At 40.6% G+C, this 19,522-nt stretch overlaps 1 protein-coding gene across 3 annotated transcripts in view; it reads left to right on the top strand.

The window, feature by feature from the left end:
- znf574 (zinc finger protein 574) overlaps positions 1 to 8,733 on the top strand; it is an 81,084-nt gene extending 72,351 nt beyond the window's left edge. For all 3 annotated transcript variants that reach the window (XM_061947358.1, XM_061947351.1, XM_061947343.1), the window contains one exon: positions 7,684 to 8,733. In XM_061947358.1, the coding sequence (XP_061803342.1) occupies positions 7,684 to 8,286 (603 nt within the window). In that variant the 3' untranslated portion in view covers positions 8,287 to 8,733. The remainder of the gene's footprint in view (positions 1 to 7,683) is intronic.
- The last annotated feature ends 10,789 nt before the right edge of the window (positions 8,734 to 19,522 follow it).

Below are 19,522 nucleotides of genomic sequence, written 5' to 3'. Positions count from 1 at the left end.
TCCCAAAATGTACGGTAATGTGCAAATGTGCAATCACAAACATAGTAAAATTCAAAATAGTGCAGAGCAATTGCAATAACTTAATGTTGCTCGAACGTTAATGTCACAACACACAAAATAAACATAACGCTCACTTTCTGAAGTTATTCTTCATTCATAAATCCCTCGAATTCTTCTCCTACGGTGTCCGAATTAAAAAGTTGGGCGAATTACGGGATCCAAAATGGCCGGCTCCGTCTCGTCGAAGTCATCAGAGTCAGTGTCGCTGTTGTTTTTCCAGCAGTTCCGTGAATCCTGCCTTCCGGAAAGCTCGGACCACAGTTGAGACCGAAATATCCGCCCAGGCATTTACGATCCACTGGCAGATGTTGGCGTATGTCGTCCGGCGCTGTCTCCCTGTCTTAGTGAATGTGTGTTCGCCTTCGGTCATCCATTGTTCCCACGCCGTTCGCAGTCATGCTTTAAATGCCTTGTTGACACCAATATCGAGCGGTTGGAGTTCTTTGGTTAATCCACCCGGAATGACGGCGAGTGTTGTATTTGTGTGCTTCACTTGTTTTTTGACACCATCTGTGATGTGGGCGCGCATGGAGTCGTATATCAACATGGACGGAGCTGCGTGAAAAAAGCCACCCGGCCTCTTCGCGTAAACTTCCCTTAACCACTCGCTCATCTTTTCTTCATCCATCCATCCCTTCGAGTTAGCTTTTATGATGACGCCGGCTGGAAAGTTCTCTTTTGGCAAGGTCTTCCTTTTGAATATCACCATGGGTGGAAGTTTCTGGCCATTAGCATGGCAAGCTAGAACCACAGTGTGTCGCTTAGTAGGAGCCATTTTGTGGTCTTTACAGATGTAAACACACAAAGGAAATGAAACGTAATACCCGCGCGCTTCTTCTTCTATGGGGGCGGGTGCTTACCTTGGCGGTTGCTTACCGTAGAAGAAGAAGCACTTCCTCTTCTACGGGGAAAAAAGATGGCGTAGTTGCGAGACCTAAACTTTATGAAAATGAATCTTAATATTAATCCATATATAAAGCGCACCGGGTTATAAGCCGCACTGTCAGCTTTTGAGTAAATTTGTGGTTTTTAGGTGCGGCTAATAGTGCGGAAAATACGGTACCTGCATTTTAAATTCAGCACTGGCTCACCCGTCACGGTCTCACTATCTGCCCCGCCCCCGCTGCGGCCATCCTGCCACTTCTGGACCGCGGCCATTTGTGCCGTGTGTGTCCTGCGGGTGTTTCCTCCCATGCTGTACTGGTGATTAATGGCAGGGCTGAATTAGGGCCTGTCAGCTCCTGTTACTATTCTGGGAATCCCTCACCACCCCACCCCACACCACCCACCAACGACCCTCCATCTTTGCCGTGCTGGTGACATCCACTGTGTCCACCCGCCCTGCCCCATTGCACCGGGCCGCTGTGGAGTTTGATATAATGTTGATGTCGTCGTAGTATATATCTAGAAAATTGATGGATGTCACGTTTGACTGGGCCTCCAACACATAACAGGCCAACACAGTGCTGGGTATTAATTTATGTCAAATATATTTAAGATGCACACTCAACAGAAGCATGGAGTTTTAGCCTAAAAAATACTGAAACCCTCGAACTGAGACTGGATTATGTATCATGGAGTCATAAACGTATGAAGAATCACCAAATGAGAATCAGCGGCACCTTATGTTGCTGTTAGGATATGAAAGGATATACTTTATTTGTCTCACAATGGGGAAATTATGTACCGTATTTTCCGCACTATTAGCCGCACCTAAAAACCACAAATTTACTCAAAAGCTGACAGTGCGGCTTATAACCCGGTGCGCTTTATATATGGATTAATATTAAGATTCATTTTCATAAAGTTTCGGTCTCGCAACTACGGTAAACAGCCGCCATCTTTTTTTCCCCGTAGAAGAGGAAGTGCTTCTTCTTCTACGCAAGCAACCGCCAAGGTAAGCACCCGCCCCCATAGAACAGGAAGCGCTTCTTCTTCTACTGTAAGCAACCACCCGCCCGCGTAGAAGAAGAAGAAACGCGCGGATATTACGTTTCATTTCCTTTGTGTGTTTACATCTGTAAAGACCACAAAATGGCTCCTACTAAGCGACAGGTTTCCGGTTCATGAAAAGACGCAATCTCTCCATCCGCACACGGACTACTATTTCACAGCAACTGCCTAAAGACTTTCAAGAAAAGCTGGCTACTTTCCGTGCATATTGTAAAAACAAGATAGCTGAAAAAAAGATCCGGCCAGAGAACATTATCAACATGGACGAGGTTCCACTGACTTTTGATATTCCTGTGAACCGCACTGTGGATATAACGGGAGCACGTACGGTGAATATTCGCACCACAGGGAATGAGAAGTCATCCTTCACTGTGGTTCTAGCTTGCCATGCTAATGGCCAGAAACTTCCACCCATGGTGATATTCAAAAGGAAGACCTTGCCAAAAGAGACCTTTCCAGCCGGCGTCATCATAAAAGCTAACTCGAAGGGATGGATGGATGAAGAAAAGATGAGCGAGTGGTTAAGGTAAGTTTACGCGAAGAGGCCGGGTGGCTTTTTTCACGCAGCTCCGTCCATGTTGATATACGACTCCATGCGCGCCCACATCACGCTGGTTTTTAATATATTATTAAAGTTTGACTGACCTATCTGACTGTTTTTTTGACATTCCTTTAGCGCAGTTAGATGCGGCTTATAACACGGGGCGGCTTATAGGTGGACAAAGTTTTGAAATATGCCGTTCATTGAAGGCGCGGCTTATAACCCAGGGCGGCTTATGGTGCGGAAAATACGGTAGTTGCAGTGCAGATTTTTACATACAGTAACAAAAGTGAAATGTAATAAAAAAAGACAAAATTAGTATTGAATAATACATATAGTGCACAAAATGTTGCACTATGTTTAGATAAATAATAAAACAAATACACTATCTTATGTCTTGTGTACTTGCCTCGAGAGATGAGAATCTTTGGGCACCTCACTATTCCATTACGATTACAGGGGCTACGATTTGATTTTAAATTGATTAGTTATACATCTATAATTATTATATTTTATATTGTTAATATGTTGTTTGTCATCATATATTGTCAATGTATTAATTGTATTTATTAATATGTCTACAAGGCTCCTCATTTTGCTACTGATGTATGTGGTAATGCGTCATTTCCAATTTTTGGATGTTAGTGTAATAATAATAATAATGGATTAGATTTTATATCGGGCTTTTCTATTATTAGATACTAAGAGCGCTGGTGGTGGTTAGCATATGTAGCCACAGCTGCCCTGGGGTAGACTGACGGAAGCGAGGCTGCCAGTTTGCGCCTACGGCCCCTCCGACCACCACCCATCATTCATTCATCATTCATTCACCAGTGTGAGCGGCACCGGGGGCAAGGGTGAAGTGCCTTGCCCAAGGACACAACGGCAGCGATTTGGATGTCAAGAGGCGGGGAGAGAACCTGCAACCCTCTGGTTTCTGGCACGGCCGCTCTACCCATTATATATATATATATGTGTGTGTATATATATATATATATATATATATATATATATATATATATATATATATATATATGTATGTGAATATGTACATATATATATGTATGTGTGTATATAAATGTGTATGTATTTATGTATATATATGTATGTGTTCATATATATATGTGTGTGTGTATATATATATATATGAACACATACATATATATACATAAATACATACACATTTATATATACATACATACATACACATACATACATATATATATATATATACATACACATATATACATACACATATATATATATATATATAAATCAAATCAAATCAACTTTATTTATATATATATATATATATATGTATGTGTATATATATACATATGTGTGTATATATATGTATATATATATGTATGTATATATATATATGTGTATATATATATATATGTGTGTGTGTATATATGTATATATATATGTGTACATATGTATATATATATATGTATATATATATATATGTATGTATATATATATACATGTGTGTGTATATATATATATATATATATATATATATATATACATGTATATATATATACATATATATATGTGTATATGTGTGTGTGTGTGTATACCGTATTTTCCGCACCATAAGGCGCCCTGGGTTATAAGCCGCACCTTCAATGAACGGCATATTTCAAAACTTTGTCCACCTATAAGCCGCCCCGTGTTGTAAGCCGCATCTAACTGCGCTAAAGGAATGTCAAAAAAACAGTCAGATAGGTCAGTCAAACTTTAATAATATATTAAAAACCAGCGTGATGTGGGCGCGCATGGAGTCGTATATCAACATGGACGGAGCTGCGTGAAAAAAGCCACCCGGCCTCTTCGCGTAAACTTACCTTAACCACTCGCTCATCTTTTCTTCATCCATCCCTTCGAGTTAGCTTTTATGATGACGCCGGCTGGAAAGGTCTCTTTTGGCAAGGTCTTCCTTTTGAATATCACCATGGGTGGAAGTTTCTGGCCATTAGCATGGCAAGCTAGAACCACAGTGAAGGATGACTTCTCATTCCCTGTGGTGCGAATATTCACCGTACGTGCTCCCGTTGTATCCACAGTGCGGTTCACAGGAATATCAAAAGTCAGTGGAACCTCGTCCATGTTGATAATGTTCTCTGGCCGGATCTTTTTTTCAGCTATCTTGTTTTTACAATATGCACGGAAAGTAGCCAGCTTTTCTTGAAAGTCTTTAGGCAGTTGCTGTGAAATAGTAGTCCGTGTGCGGATGGAGAGATTGCGTCTTTTCATGAACCGGAAACCTGTCGCTTAGTAGGAGCCATTTTGTGGTCTTTACAGATGTAAACACACAAAGGAAATGAAACGTAATATCCGCGCGCTTCTTCTTCTTCTACGGGGGCGGGTGGTTGCTTACAGTAGAAGAAGAAGCGCTTCCTGTTCTATGGGGGCGGGTGCTTACCTTGGCGGTTGCTTGCGTAGAAGGAGAAGCACTTCCTCTTCTACGGGGAAAAAAGATGGCGGCTGTTTACCGTAGTTGCGAGACCGAAACTTTATGAAAATGAATCTTAATATTAATCCATATATAAAGCGCACCGGGTTATAAGCCGCACTGTCAGCTTTTGAGTAAATTTGTGGTTTTTAGGTGCGGCTAATAGTGCGGAAAATACGGTGTATATATATATATATGTGTGTGTGTATATATGTGTGTGTGTGTGTGTGTATATATGTATGTATATATGTGTGTGTGTATATGTATGTGTGTGTGTGTGTGTGCACACCAACGTCCAAATATCGGAAATGACGCATTACTGCAAGCGAAAGGAGAAGCCTTGTAGACATATTCATAATATTAATAAATACATCTGATACATTGAGAATATATGATGACAAACAATATAGATTCTAATATAATGATATATTCTATCAGCTTGCAAAGTGAAAAAAGAAATACAAGTCCCTATTTGGTGAGCAGGCATCCTTGATTTATTTTATTCCTTCTGAAGCCACAGAATGTTCAGAACCTTTGTGCCCAGTTGCCATGCACTTTCAGTGTTTGGTCTCTCCACTTGATCATTTCAATGGCTGACAGACGTGTTGCTGTACTGTGTGGATACCATTGTCTCTTACTAATCAATTGCTAATGTTCTCCTTTTATGCTGGTTACTTTCCTGTAGAAACGATGAAAGCATTTAGTCTCTTCTATCTTAACTTGTGTGTGTAAATCAGAGCCAGTAGTAGTGTTTAATTGATATTGTTACATCCTGTCAGGGGCGCCGAAAAGGGGGGGTAAAGGAGACGGATTCTAGGGGCCCATGATGGAGGGGGGCCCAGAGAGGCCCCTAATGATGATGAAATTATAATACAGAAAAAATAATGACACTGTGTTGGGGGCCCTGTAAAGATTCTTTTCATGGGGCCCAAAATCCCTAGTGGCGCCCCTGCATCCTGTGTTTTTGTCTGATTGTAATTGTGGTAAATCATTCTGTTATCCTGAAAATTTGACTTATTAATATTTGTATGAGCAACACTGCCCCTGTGACTACTTTGTATAGGCTCAATACCCACATTTGTAATATCGTCTAAAACTAATGTAAAGTATTATAACAACAGAAGAATAAGTGATTTTTACATTTTAACATAAGTGCAGAATGAACCATATTGCAGCAGACAGTAACCAATTAACAGTTATTTAGCAAATAGATTATTAATAGTTTTGACAAAATAATACAACCAGAAATTAAGTACCGTATTTTCCGCACCATAAGGCGCCCTGGGTTATAAGCCGCGCCTTCAATGAACGGCATATTTCAAAACTTTGTCCACCTATAAGCCGCCCCGTGTTGTAAGCCGCATCTAACTGCGCTAAAGGAATGTCAAAAAAACAGTCAAATAGGTCAGTCAAACTTTAATAATATATTAAAACCAGCGTGATGTGGGCGCGCATGGAATCGTATATCAACATGGACAAAGCTGCGTGAAAAAAGCCACCCGGCCTCTTCGCGTAAACTTAAACTTACCTTAACCACTCGCTCATCTTTTCTTCATCCATCCCTTCGAGTTAGCTTTTATGATGACGCCGGCTGGAAAGGTCTCTTTTGGCAAGGTCTTCCTTTTGAATATCACCATGGGTGGAAGTTTCTGGCCATTAGCATGGCAAGCTAGAACCACAGTGAAGGATGACTTCTCATTCCCTGTGGTGCGAATATTCACCGTACGTGCTCCCGTTGTATCCACAGTGCGGTTCACAGGAATATCAGTTGCTGTGAAATAGTAATCCGTGTGCGGATGGAGAGATTGCGTCTTTTCATGAACCGGATCCCTGTCGCTTTGTAGGAGCCATTTTGTGGTCTTTACAGATCTAAACACACAAAGGAAATTATAATATCCGCGCGCTTTTTCTTCTTCTACGCGGGCGGGTGGTTGCTTACAGTAGAAGAAGAAGCGCTTCCTGTTCTATGGGGGCGGGTGCTTACCTTGGCGGTTGCTTGCGTAGAAGAAGAAGCGCTTCCTGTTCTACCGGGAAAAAAGATGGCGGCTGTTTACCGAAGTTGCGAGACCGAAACTTTATGAAAATGAATCTTAATATTTATCCATATATAAAGCGCACCGGGTTATAAGGCGCACTGTCAGCTTTTGAGAAAATTTGTGGTTTTTAGGTGCGCCTTATAGTGCGGAAAATACGGTAATGCAAAATATCTAAACAAAAGCAAAAACTGCGATTGACTTTTATTTTTTTAAGTTTGTAAACAATTAAAAAAAAGACAATTTTGTGAAGAAAAAAACCAATTTAATCACTGTAATATTGGCCATATACTGATATCCCACTTTGTATCGTTTCTGTCAATATTTGTTTCGACCCGCCCACTTCTGTTTACGTTCAATAGCTTTACATACCTGCCAACTACGCCTTATAGTGCGGAAAATACGGTATGTAGGGATATGTTACCGCATACATCAGCAGCAGCAGCTTGAAATGGTTCTATTATCATTTATATACTAAATAATATATTGTAATATGTGTCATTATCGCAGGAGGCTGCAATATATATCGCAATTAAGATTTTAGGCCGTATCGGCCATCCCTAGTTGCAACTCAGTGCCTCTGGTATAACGTGACGGTTGCTGTACCTCCTCTTAGCTCCTGTTTTGTTTTCCACCAGTGCGTCACCTGTGGCAAAAGCTTCCGCCAGCTGCCTCACCTGCAGGACCACGAGCGCATCCACAGTGGCGAGCGGCCTTTCTGCTGCTGGATCTGCGGCAAGAGCTTCAGCGTGGCGGCCCGCCTCACCGAACACGCCCGCACCCACAGCGGCGAGAAGCCCTACGCCTGCCCGCACTGCCCCGCCGCCTTCCGCTCCCGCTCCAATCTGGACAAGCACATCCGCCAACACGGCGACCTCCCGGCGGAGGCCGTTGAGCAGCAGGCTAACGCCGCTGAGCAGGCGCAGGTTCAGAAGGTTTTGGAAGGCGCCAAAGTGCTGTCCTCCATCGCCTCCACTGAGGTGGAGATGGACAGCGGTGGCGTGCAGACTATTTACGTACTGCAGGCTAGCGAGGTGGGTGGCGAGACCATCATGATTCCGGCCGAGGAACTCCGCAACATTGAGGGAGGGTCACAGATGGTCATCTTGCCTCCGTCAATGCTGGGGGCGCATGGCCTCAACCTGCCCACCATCACCATGGACGGTGGCGAGATCACCATGGTGGAGACAACGCAGTCCCCGCAGCACTCCATTGAGTTTATCGTTGAGGAGACCATATGAGCACGGTCAAAAACCTTTGTATTTAAAAACTCAAATGTCTTTAGATGACATCAGAATCTAATTTTGCAGTCGTGCTTTCACGGGGGAAGACCCCCTGTTTTCCTTCCAATGAAATCCCTCAGCAGAATCTTTTAAAGCCGCTCATCCTCCGGAGAAGCCTTTCCTGCGGTCACTGTCTCTTCTGGCTAACCACTGTGGAGAGAAATAGCAGCCGGCTCAGCGGCAGTACAAGTCGGAGAGCACGCTCCATCATCCCCTTTACTGTCACGAGCTAGCCGAGCAGTGTGTCAAGTAGTGTGTGCCGCATAGACCACGGTCATTTGGCGGACATTGTAATTGATTGTTTTTGTCCTGTAATTAAATAAATTCTGTTATTATAAAACCATGCACGCAACACTTGAGGATTTGTGCGACATAACGCAGTGGCATTGAGTTTGATGGAATTATCCAGCACTTGCCACTGTTCCAAATCAAAAATAATGATCCTATTTGCGCCCCAATGGCAAGCGCCATAATACAAGTATTGCCCCTGCTGCGGTGGCCCATTACGGGATTCCCAAGCTAAGGCTTTATGGCTGTCTCCCACCCAGTGATTGGTGCACAGACACAGACACAGGCTCACTCTGTCATGTTTTGTTTGCATGTCACGGGTGCTGATGATAGTGTGGGGAAGTGAAATGGGGGAAATGTCAGCAACATATGTACATATCGGCCTCCTGAGGGGCAAAAGGAATCATATGGCAGCAATTTATCTGCCCTTTATTCCCTTCTTGTGTGACAAGCAACATGCAACCCGATAGAAAGTTACCGTATTTTCCGCACCATAAGGCGCCCTGGGTTATAAGCCGCGCCTTCAATGAACGGCATATTTCAAAACTTTGTCCACCTATAAGCCGCCCCGTGTTGTAAGCCGCATCTAACTGCGCTAAAGGAATGTCAAAAAAACAGTCAAATAGGTCAGTCAAACTTTAATAATATATTAAAACCAGCGTGATGTGGGCGCGCATGGAATCGTATATCAACATGGACAGAGCTGCGTGAAAAAAGCCACCCGGCCTCTTCGCGTAAACTTAAACTTACCTTAACCACTCGCTCATCTTTTCTTCATCCATCCCTTCGAGTTAGCTTTTATGATGACGCCGGCTGGAAAGGTCTCTTTTGGCAAGGTCTTCCTTTTGAATATCACCATGGGTGGAAGTTTCTGGCCATTAGCATGGCAAGCTAGAACCACAGTGAAGGATGACTTCTCATTCCCTGTGGTGCGAATATTCACCGTACGTGCTCCCGTTGTATCCACAGTGCGGTTCACAGGAATATCAGTTGCTGTGAAATAGTAATCCGTGTGCGGATGGAGAGATTGCGTCTTTTCATGAACCGGATCCCTGTCGCTTAGTAGGAGCCATTTTGTGGTCTTTACAGATGTAAACACACAAAGGAAATGAAACGTACGGTAATATCCGCGCGCTTTTTCTTCTTCTACGCGGGCGGGTGGTTGCTTACAGTAGAAGAAGAAGCGCTTCCTGTTCTATGGGGGCGGGTGCTTACCTTGGCGGTTGCTTGCGTAGAAGAAGAAGCGCTTCCTGTTCTACCAGGAAAAAAGATGGCGGCTGTTTACCGTAGTTACGAGACCGAAACTTTATGAAAATGAATCTTAATATTAATCCATATATAAAGCGCACCGGGTTATAAGGCGCACTGTCAGCTTTTGAGTAAATTTGTGGTTTTTAGGTGCGCCTTATAGTGCGGAAAATACGGTAATATATCCCAGTGTGTCTTGAGACCCACTATTCTAACAGAGGGCGGTTTGTCATGTAAAAAGAAAAACAACAACTTAAAAAGAAGCCAACAAAGGGGGAAAAAATGATAATAAACTTCTTGTCATGCTGTGTTTAATGTACCTTTAAATGACGCTGCGGCCCTCACAGTCAATAACATCTGATGGGTTTTATTTGCACTATTGTGTTTGTTGTCGGGTGCCAAATATGGTCGTTTGTCACCCAATAAAGAAAACACTCCTCCACCTGTAAAACTGGATGGAGAGTGTAATAGCTAGGAGTAAACAATTCCCGCCTACTCCCCAGCAGTAATATGCACAATGAGGAAATGAATATCTGTAAGTAAACCACACGTTGGTGAGGAAGTAGCAGATATGAAACTTCTTTATTAAAATGTCAAAGTGTGTATTTATCACAGTTGTGTAAGAAAATGTATAAATGATGAGATGCAAGCTCTGCAAGCAGACTCTTATTCATCTTTCTTTGCAAAAACAAATGCTTTTCGGCAGGGCCGGCCCGTGGCATAGGCCGTATAGGCAAATGCTAAGGGCGCCGTCCATCAGGGGGCGCCACGCCAGTGCCACAAATGTTGGAGAAAAGAAAAAAAAAAAAGAAAGTTGGTACTATTATTTCTAAATACAAAAAATAATCCCACGTTAATTAAAATGCAAAGTAAAGCCTATTTAATAGAAATATTATTTGTTACAACATTACGCCCCCCCCCCCTCCTCCCCCTGAATTAGTATACAACAGTTTTGTAATATGTAATTCATTCATTAATTCAGTCATTATTAACATACTGAGATGAAGAATATCTTATTTTCAATAAGGTTGAAAGTATTTCTCATAATTCTTCTTTGTACTCTGTAAGCACTATTATTTTGAACAACCTGGATCATATCAGTACAATTTTTAACTTCTTTACTTAATCCATTCCATAATTTAATTCCACATACTGATATGCTAAAAGTTATAAGTGTTGTACGTGCATATAAATGTTTGTATTAGATCTTTTAAGCAGGTGTTTTTTGTTTACATTGTTATTGCCTTCTGGTTAGCTAATGTTTGCCCTGCAGGTAATCGTCACTTTTCCACCCCTTTATATATTAGGTATAGTTGTAAGTAAAAAAAAAAAAAGGTCAAAGACAAAGCTATTCGGGTTCTTGTGAGTATATACACTTCACTGCCGATGTGGGGGGGCGCCACCTAAAATCTTGCCTAGGGCGCCAGATTGGTTAGGGCCGGGCCTGCTTTTCGGACCAAACGATGTATTTTTCCCTGTTTTGAAAGAAGTTGTCAATGAATTGCGTAACAATATGATGAGAGTCATAGTGTCAGAAAAGTTCCAGGATCCTTTTAAAGTGAGGGGCGTCGTCCACTGCAAGTTCACAAGCACGCCTACAAAGCGATCCTGCGGCTTTGCTTCATTCAGTACACAAGAAGAGGTGAGAGTTGTGGCAGGACAACGCGCCTGCTCACAATGCCCTGAATGTCACAACAGTTCCTGGCCAAGAAGAATATCTCAATGCTGGCGCAATCACTATACTCACTTTCCCCTCTTTCCCAAGCTTAGGGTGATCATCAAGGGGACCCGTTTGGGAAAAAAAAAAAAAAAAAAGGTTGATGACATCGGGATGGTCGTGACCAAGAAGCTGCGGAGGATCCCGGAAAAATCTTTCCAGGAGTGCATGAAGGTGTGGCAGAGGAGGTAGGGAAAGGGTGTTTGACTCCAGGGGGATTTCTTTGAAGCAGATAACTTGTAGATAGGATTTGAGAAACTTTTACCACTGTAAACACATTGGCAGATCCTTGCGTTGACATTTTAACCTTGCTAGCAAATGGAATACCAAGGTCCAAACGAACTGAGGCCCTTTAAGTCACAGGTGTCAAACTCAAGGCCCGGGGGCCAAATCTGGCCCGCGAAAGCCTGGAAATAATATGCGTTAATAAAATGCATAATCTTTTCTTCCTAAATATATGTATTTCCCTTTTGACATTAAAATCATGTACTGCATGCAATTGCATATTCAATATTAAAATCTAAATATTATATTATGTGTTCCAAAAATATCTTTTGTTAAAATAAAGATAAATACTGTACTTAAATACCTGCTTGGCTTATGAATTCAAAACAAATCATCAATCAAATTGTAGACTTAAAATTGACAATAGATTTTGCGGTTATAGACTGAGTTTTTTTTTGCCGTAAAATCAACTTTGGACCTGTTTTTGTCCATATACAGTAAGGCATTAAAACATTAAAAAAACAAACAAAAAAAACAAAACAAGATTTTACAGTAAAACAAAACAAAACTGGCAGCTCTGTTGCTTGAATTTTACTACTAAAAACAATGGTATTGTTTTTCCATTCCATTTATTAAATGTTTTTATATGCTGTAAACAGAGGTGGGTAGAGTAGCCAGAAATTGTGCTCAAGTAAGAGTACTGTTACTTTAGAGATTTATTACTCAAGTAAAAGTAAGGAGTAGTCACCCAAATATTTACTTGAGTAAAAGTAAAAAGTATGTTGTAAAAAAACTACTCAAGTACTGAGTAACTGATGAGTAACATACACACACATCATATATATATATATATATAAATATATATATATATATACATACATTGATATATACAGTATATAATTTATATATATATTTTTTTGCCGTTTTTGTTTACATGTTAATAGTGTTTTAATGAATATACATGCATGTTTAACACATATAGATTCCTTTCTTTCATGAAGACAAGTATATAAGTTGGTGTATTACCTGATTGTGATGACTTGCATTGATTGTAATCAGACAGTAGTGATGACAAACGTCCACGTTTTCAAATGGAGGAGAAAAAAAGTTCCTCCTTTCTGTCTAATACCACATGAAAGTGCTTGGTTTTTGGCATCTTATATGTCCAGCTTCCATATTCGTTTTTATACACTTTACAAGAAATACATTGGCGGCAAACTCCGTAGCTTGCTAGCTTGTTTGCGCAGGCTTTCGGAGACTCTTATTTTGAAAGCGCAGGCGCGATGGAGCGGCACTTTTATTGTGAAGACAGGAACTGTGCAGTCAGTCTTTAGGCTTTTGACGGGGTCTACGGTTGAAATAAAAAATGGTCTCTTTTCCTTCACACTTTTGATTGATTGATTGGAACTTGTATTAGTAGATTGCACAGTACAGTACATATTCCGTACAATTGACCACTAAATGGTAACACCCCAATAAGTTTTTACACTTGTTTAAGTCAGGTCATGTGACCCCTGGCTCTGTTTGATTGGTCCAACGTCACCAGTGACTGCATCTGATTGGTGGAATGGAGTGAACGTCACCAGTGACTGTATTTGTTGAAACGCAGGCACTATGAAGGTCTGTCTGACAGACCAAAACAAACAAAGCGTGCATTAACAGATCGATAAAAATTAGTAGCGAGTAGCGAGCTGAATGTAGATAAAAGTAGCGGAGTAAAAGTAGCGTTTCTTCTCTATAAATATACTCAAGTAAAAGTAAAAGTATGTTGCATTAAAACTACTCTTAGAAGTACAAGTTATCCCAAAAGTTACTCAAGTAGATGTAACGGAGTAAATGTAGCGCATTACTACCCACCTCTGGCTGTAAAACATCCACTGCTATACTGTAAAATTCTGGTGACTGAGCTGCTAGTTTTTAAAGTAATTTTTTATTTTTTTTGCAGCTTATGTAAAAAAAAATATTGTTATAGTATTATACATATACATGTATATTCATATATTACTCATTGTTATAAGCGGCCCTCAGAGGGCAACCATAACTGCGATGTGGCCCTCAATGAAAACGAGTTTGACATCCCTGCTTTAAGTGCTTTAAGATTTTTTTTTTCCCATAATGTGATTTATGTAACTAAGGTGTTGCTGTAATTTGTTGACTTCACATCCAGTCAGTAGTCATTTCTTTAGTTACACTAGTGGTGTTTATCCATGCTTCGTTTTAGGTCCTCTCTTTTTTTATCTATTGGGCTTTTCAGATGGTGCCCTGCGAGTTCAGTTCAAAACAACCTGTGAGAGACTCACATTTTTCCAGCATATTCTTAAAAACACTAAAGTGTTGTCATAGAAATTATCTTTGACTAGCGTTTTTTCAGAAGGTCCTCAAAAACAGTAGAGCGCTCTTCTAACTGACAAAACAAATAGACCAAAATCAAATGTTTACTGTATAGCAGTGGTTCTCAAACTTTTTTTGTCATCCCCCACTTTGGACAAGGGGGAGTTTTCAAGCCCCACCTGCCCCCATCGCCCCAACAGAGCGCTAATGCCAAGCTTTAACATTTTCAAATTTATTGAACATCAAGTTGTATACATTCAAACTCAATAACATAAAATAACATCAAGTTCAATAATAAATAAAATAACTGTGCAGCTGTGGTATAACTTGCATCAAGTTCAATAATAAATAAAATAACTTCCATCAAGTTCAATAATAAATAAAACAAAAGTGTTATAACTTGCATCAAGTTCAATAATAAATCAAAAAAAGTGTTATATCTTGCATCAAATTCAATAATAAATCAAAAAAAGTGTTATAACTTGCATCAAGTTCAATAATAAATCAAATAAAAGTGTGATAACTTGCATCAAGTTCAATAATAAATCAAATAACTTGCATCAAGTTCAATAATAAATCAAAAAAAGTGTTATAACTTTCATCACGTTCAATAATAAATCAAAAAAGTGTTATAACTTGCATCAAGTTCAATAATAAATAAAATAACTTCCATCAAGTTTAATAAATAAAACAAAAGTGTTATAACTTGCATCACGTTCAATAATAAATCAAAAAAGTGTTATAACTTGCATCAAGTTCAATAATAAATCAAATAAAAGTGTTATAACTTGCATCAAGTTCAATAATAAATCAAATAACTTGCATCAAGTTCAATAATAAATCAAAAAAAGTGTTATAACTTGCATCACGTTCAATAATAAATCAAAAAAGTGTTATAACTTGCATCAAGTTCAATAATAAATAAAACAAAAGTGTTATAACTTGCATCAAGTTCAATAATAAATCAAAAAAAGTGTTATAACGTGCATCAAGTTCAATAATAAATCTAATAACTTGCATCAAGTTCAATAATAAATAAAATAAAAGTGCCACTTTGCAATCTTTGCAAAAAAAAAAGGAGGAGCTATGCATTTGGCAAGACAGGGCAAGTGACAGCACTTTGCTTCACTGTGAAACAGCACGGCTGTATGATCAGCTCCCATTTCCTCACACAGTGCAGAGAACAGTCGCACTTTCAGTGGTCGTGTTTTGATCAAATTTACCGCGCTCACAACATCTGTTAAAACTTCATTGAGTTCGGGGCTGAGCTGCCTCGACGACCTTTGAGGTGCGAGTCACAAATGTATATATTTGTGTAATTGTGATCCACACATTAGCCTGCTACCCATCCGCGCGAAAGTTTGTTCCGCTTAGCCCCGCCCCCATTAGTTACTGTTGCTATGTCTGTCAAACTTTCGCTCCTACCGAGAAATTTAAAGCCTACAGTGAAAATAAGTACCGGTAATTTCCATTTATTTATATAGCGGATTTCACAGACAGAATCACAAAGTGATTTACAGTGTGTATAGACAATGAAAGCATAGTAAAAAAAAAAATCTAAGAATATAATAATACAATTTTTTTTTTAAAGTGAAATGTCCTCCCGTTCCTCGCGGCCCCACCTGTCATGTCTCTATTCCCCACCAGTGGGGCGCGCCCCACACTTTGAGAAACGCTGCTGTATAGGATGCTGGTTTTCCGGAATGTACAAAATCAGATTAATATTGATGGAAGAAGTCCCCCCCCCCCCCCCCCCCCCAGTTTAATGATGTTGCTATCATGCACTTTGTGTGCTTATAATTCAAGGACAACATTAAGGAGTGGGACAGGGAAACATAAATGTTAGCATAGCGATGTTAGCTAAAGTGCTAAAATCACATTGACATGTTAACCGCAACATCATGGTAGGTGAACCTGTTTACTGAAGAAAATCCAAACGATCAAATTTACAGCTTCCATGTCTGTAGTTATTGTTTTAGGATGTGTAGCGAAGCCTCCACCACTACACCGCCCAAATATGTCTTCTGTAAAGTGATGGGCGGCTACACGGGGAAGTCAATTTTGCATCGAGGGGGACCTCACTTTATATGCCCTGTTTTACACTCTATACAGTAAATCTGTTGTATTTGAACATAGTAGGGATGGCCGATAATATCGGCCGATAAATGCTTTAAAATGTAATATCGGAAATTATCGGTATCGGTTTAAAAATGATCGGTATCGGTTTCAAAAAGTAAAACTTAAGACTTTTTAAAATGCCGCTGTGTACACGGACGTAAGGAGAAGTACAGAGCGCCAATAAACCTTAAAGGCACTTCCTTTGCGTGCCGGCCCAATCACATAATATCTACGGCTTTTCACACACACACACGTGAATGCCACGCATACTTGGTCAACAGCCGTACAGGTCACACTAAGGGTGGGCGTATAAACAACTTTAACACTGTCACAAATATGCGCCACACTGTGAACCCGCACCAAACAAGAATGACAAACACATTTCGGGAGAACATCCGCACCGTAACACAACATAAACACAACAGAACAAATACCCAGAACCCCTTGCAGCACTAACTCTTCCGGGACGCTACAATATACACCTCCACTACCCCTCAACCTCCTCATGCTCTCTCAGGGAGAGCATGTCCCAAATTCCAAGCTGCTGTTTTGAGGCATGTTAAAAAAAAAAAAAATGCACTTTGTGACTTCAATAAAAAATATGGCAGTGCCATGTTGGCATTTTTTTTTCCATAACTTGACTTGATTTATTTTGGAAAACCTTGTTACATTGTTTAATGCATCCAGCGGGGCATCACAACAAAATTATGTATAATAATGTGTTAATTCCACGACTGTATCGGTTGATATCTGAATCGGTAATTAAGAGTTGGACAATATCGGATATCAGCAAAAAAAGCCATTATCGGACATCTCTAGAATATAGTATAAACCAGTGGGCCCCAACCACCGGTCCGGAGACCGGTACTGGTTTGTGACGCATTTGCTATCGGGCCGTACAGAAACATTAAATAATTTATAAAGGACTGCATTTTCCCCGACTTAACTGTCGTCTGTCCCCCGAGACACACCAATAAGCTTGTTTATAGATGTACAAAAGAACTCCTCATAGGAAACTGCCGTTTGTTATATTTGTTATAACTTTGTGACATGATACAATGCACATCAATGAACATATACAGGTAAAAGCCAGTAAATTAGAATATTTTGAAAAACTTGATTTATTTCAGTAATTGCATTCAAAAGGTGTAACTTGTACATTATATTTATTCATTGCACACAGACTGATGCATTCAAATGTTTATTTCATTTAATTTTGATGATTTGAAGTGGCAACAAATGAAAATCCAAAATTCCGTGTGTCACAAAATTAGAATATTACTTAAGGCTAATACAAAAAAGGGATTTTTAGAAATGTTGGCCAACTGAAATGTATGAAAATGAAAAATATGAGCATGTACAATACTCAATACTTGGTTGGAGCTCCTTTTGCCTCAATTACTGCGTTAATGCGGCGTGGCATGGAGTCGATGAGTTTCTGGCACTGCTCAGGTGTTATGAGAGCCCAGGTTGCTCTGATAGTGGCCTTCAACTCTTCTGCGTTTTTGGGTCTGACATTCTGCATCTTCCTTTTCACAATACCCCACAGATTTTCTATGGGGCTAAGGTCAGGGGAGTTGGCGGGCCAATTTAGAACAGAAATACCATGGTCCGTAAACCAGGCACGGGTAGATTTTGCGCTGTGTGCAGGCGCCAAGTCCTGTTGGAACTTGAAATCTCCATCTCCATAGAGCAGGTCAGCAGCAGGAAGCATGAAGTGCTCTAAAACTTGCTGGTAGACTGCTGCGTTGACCCTGGATCTCAGGAAACAGAGTGGACCGACACCAGCAGATGACATGGCACCCCAAACCATCACTGATGGTGGAAACTTTACACTAGACTTCAGGCAACGTGGATCCTGTGCCTCTCCTGTCTTCCTCCAGACTCTGGGACCTCGATTTCCAAAGGAAATGCAAAATTTGCATGGTTGGGTGATGGTTTGGGGTGCCATGTCATCTGCTGGTGTCGGTCCACTCTGTTTCCTGAGATCCAGGGTCAACGTAGCCGTCTACCAGCAAGTTTTAGAGCACTTCATGCTTCCTGCTGCTGACCTGCTCTATGGAGATGGAGATTTCAAGTTCCAACAGGACTTGGCGCCTGCACACAGCGCAAAATCTACCCGTGCCTGGTTTACGGACCATGGTATTTCTGTTCTAAATTGGCCCGCCAACTCCCCTGACCTTAGCCCCATAGAAAATCTGTGGGGTATTGTGAAAAGGAAGATGCAGAATGCCAGACCCAAAAACGCAGAAGAGTTGAAGGCCACTATCAGAGCAACCTGGGCTCTCATAACACCTGAGCAGTGCCAGAAACTCATCGACTCCACGCCACGCCGCATTAACGCAGTAATTGAGGCAAAAGGAGCTCCAACCAAGTATTGAGTATTGTACATGCTCATATTTTTCATTTTCATACTTTTCAGTTAGCCAACATTTCTAAAAATCCCTTTTTTGTATTAGCCTTAAGTAATATTCTAATTTTGTGACACACGGAATTTTGGATTTTCATTTGTTGCCACTTCAAATCATCAAAATTAAATGAAATAAACATTTGAATGCATCAGTCTGTGTGCAATGAATAAATATAATGTACAAGTTACACCTTTTGAATGCAATTACTGAAATAAATCAAGTTTTTCAAAATATTCTAATTTACTGGCTTTTACCTGTAAGTGTGACAGATTGTAGCCAAAGGCTGATTTCCAGGTTGCGCCTGGTAACCTGCTGAGGATCTCATTGGAAAGAAACAAGCCCAGGGCTCCCACTAATTCAGCGTTATAGTGAGTTGTATTTTTCATACTTATTTTTGCTGTATTTATCTGGCACAAGTGGAAAGCAGGCCCCTGGAAATAATAACTTCATGGTGCAAAAAAGGTTGGGGGACCCCTGGTATAAACTACATACATGCACATGTGCTGCCCTGCTAAAATATTCATGGCGATGCATACTATAGAAACTAGCAATACGAAGGAAAAAGGCCATTATCTTAAAATACAGCCAATTGAAACGGATTGTTATCTGGATTAATGGCCTGGAATGACTATTAGATTAACAACTGCATGGACTATGTTACCAGTAGGGAGCAAAAAAAAAAGTGCACACAACAGCTGTAACACACCGCCGCTTTCTTTGATACTCTCTTGATATCATGAACACTAAAAATACCCAAAGTGACCCTCAGGAGAGAGCGCGTAATGTTCAGCTCTCTCAGCAGTAAACAAGCTGACATCACAATGTCCCGTGCAGGTGAAGGACAACACAACAAGCG

Source organism: Nerophis lumbriciformis, linkage group LG04, assembly GCF_033978685.3.
Source record: "Nerophis lumbriciformis linkage group LG04, RoL_Nlum_v2.1, whole genome shotgun sequence".
NCBI classification, from domain to species: domain Eukaryota; kingdom Metazoa; phylum Chordata; class Actinopteri; order Syngnathiformes; family Syngnathidae; genus Nerophis; species Nerophis lumbriciformis.
The sequence above is the reverse complement of the archived record's forward strand: the minus strand, read 5'-3'. Positions and strand labels throughout refer to the sequence as shown.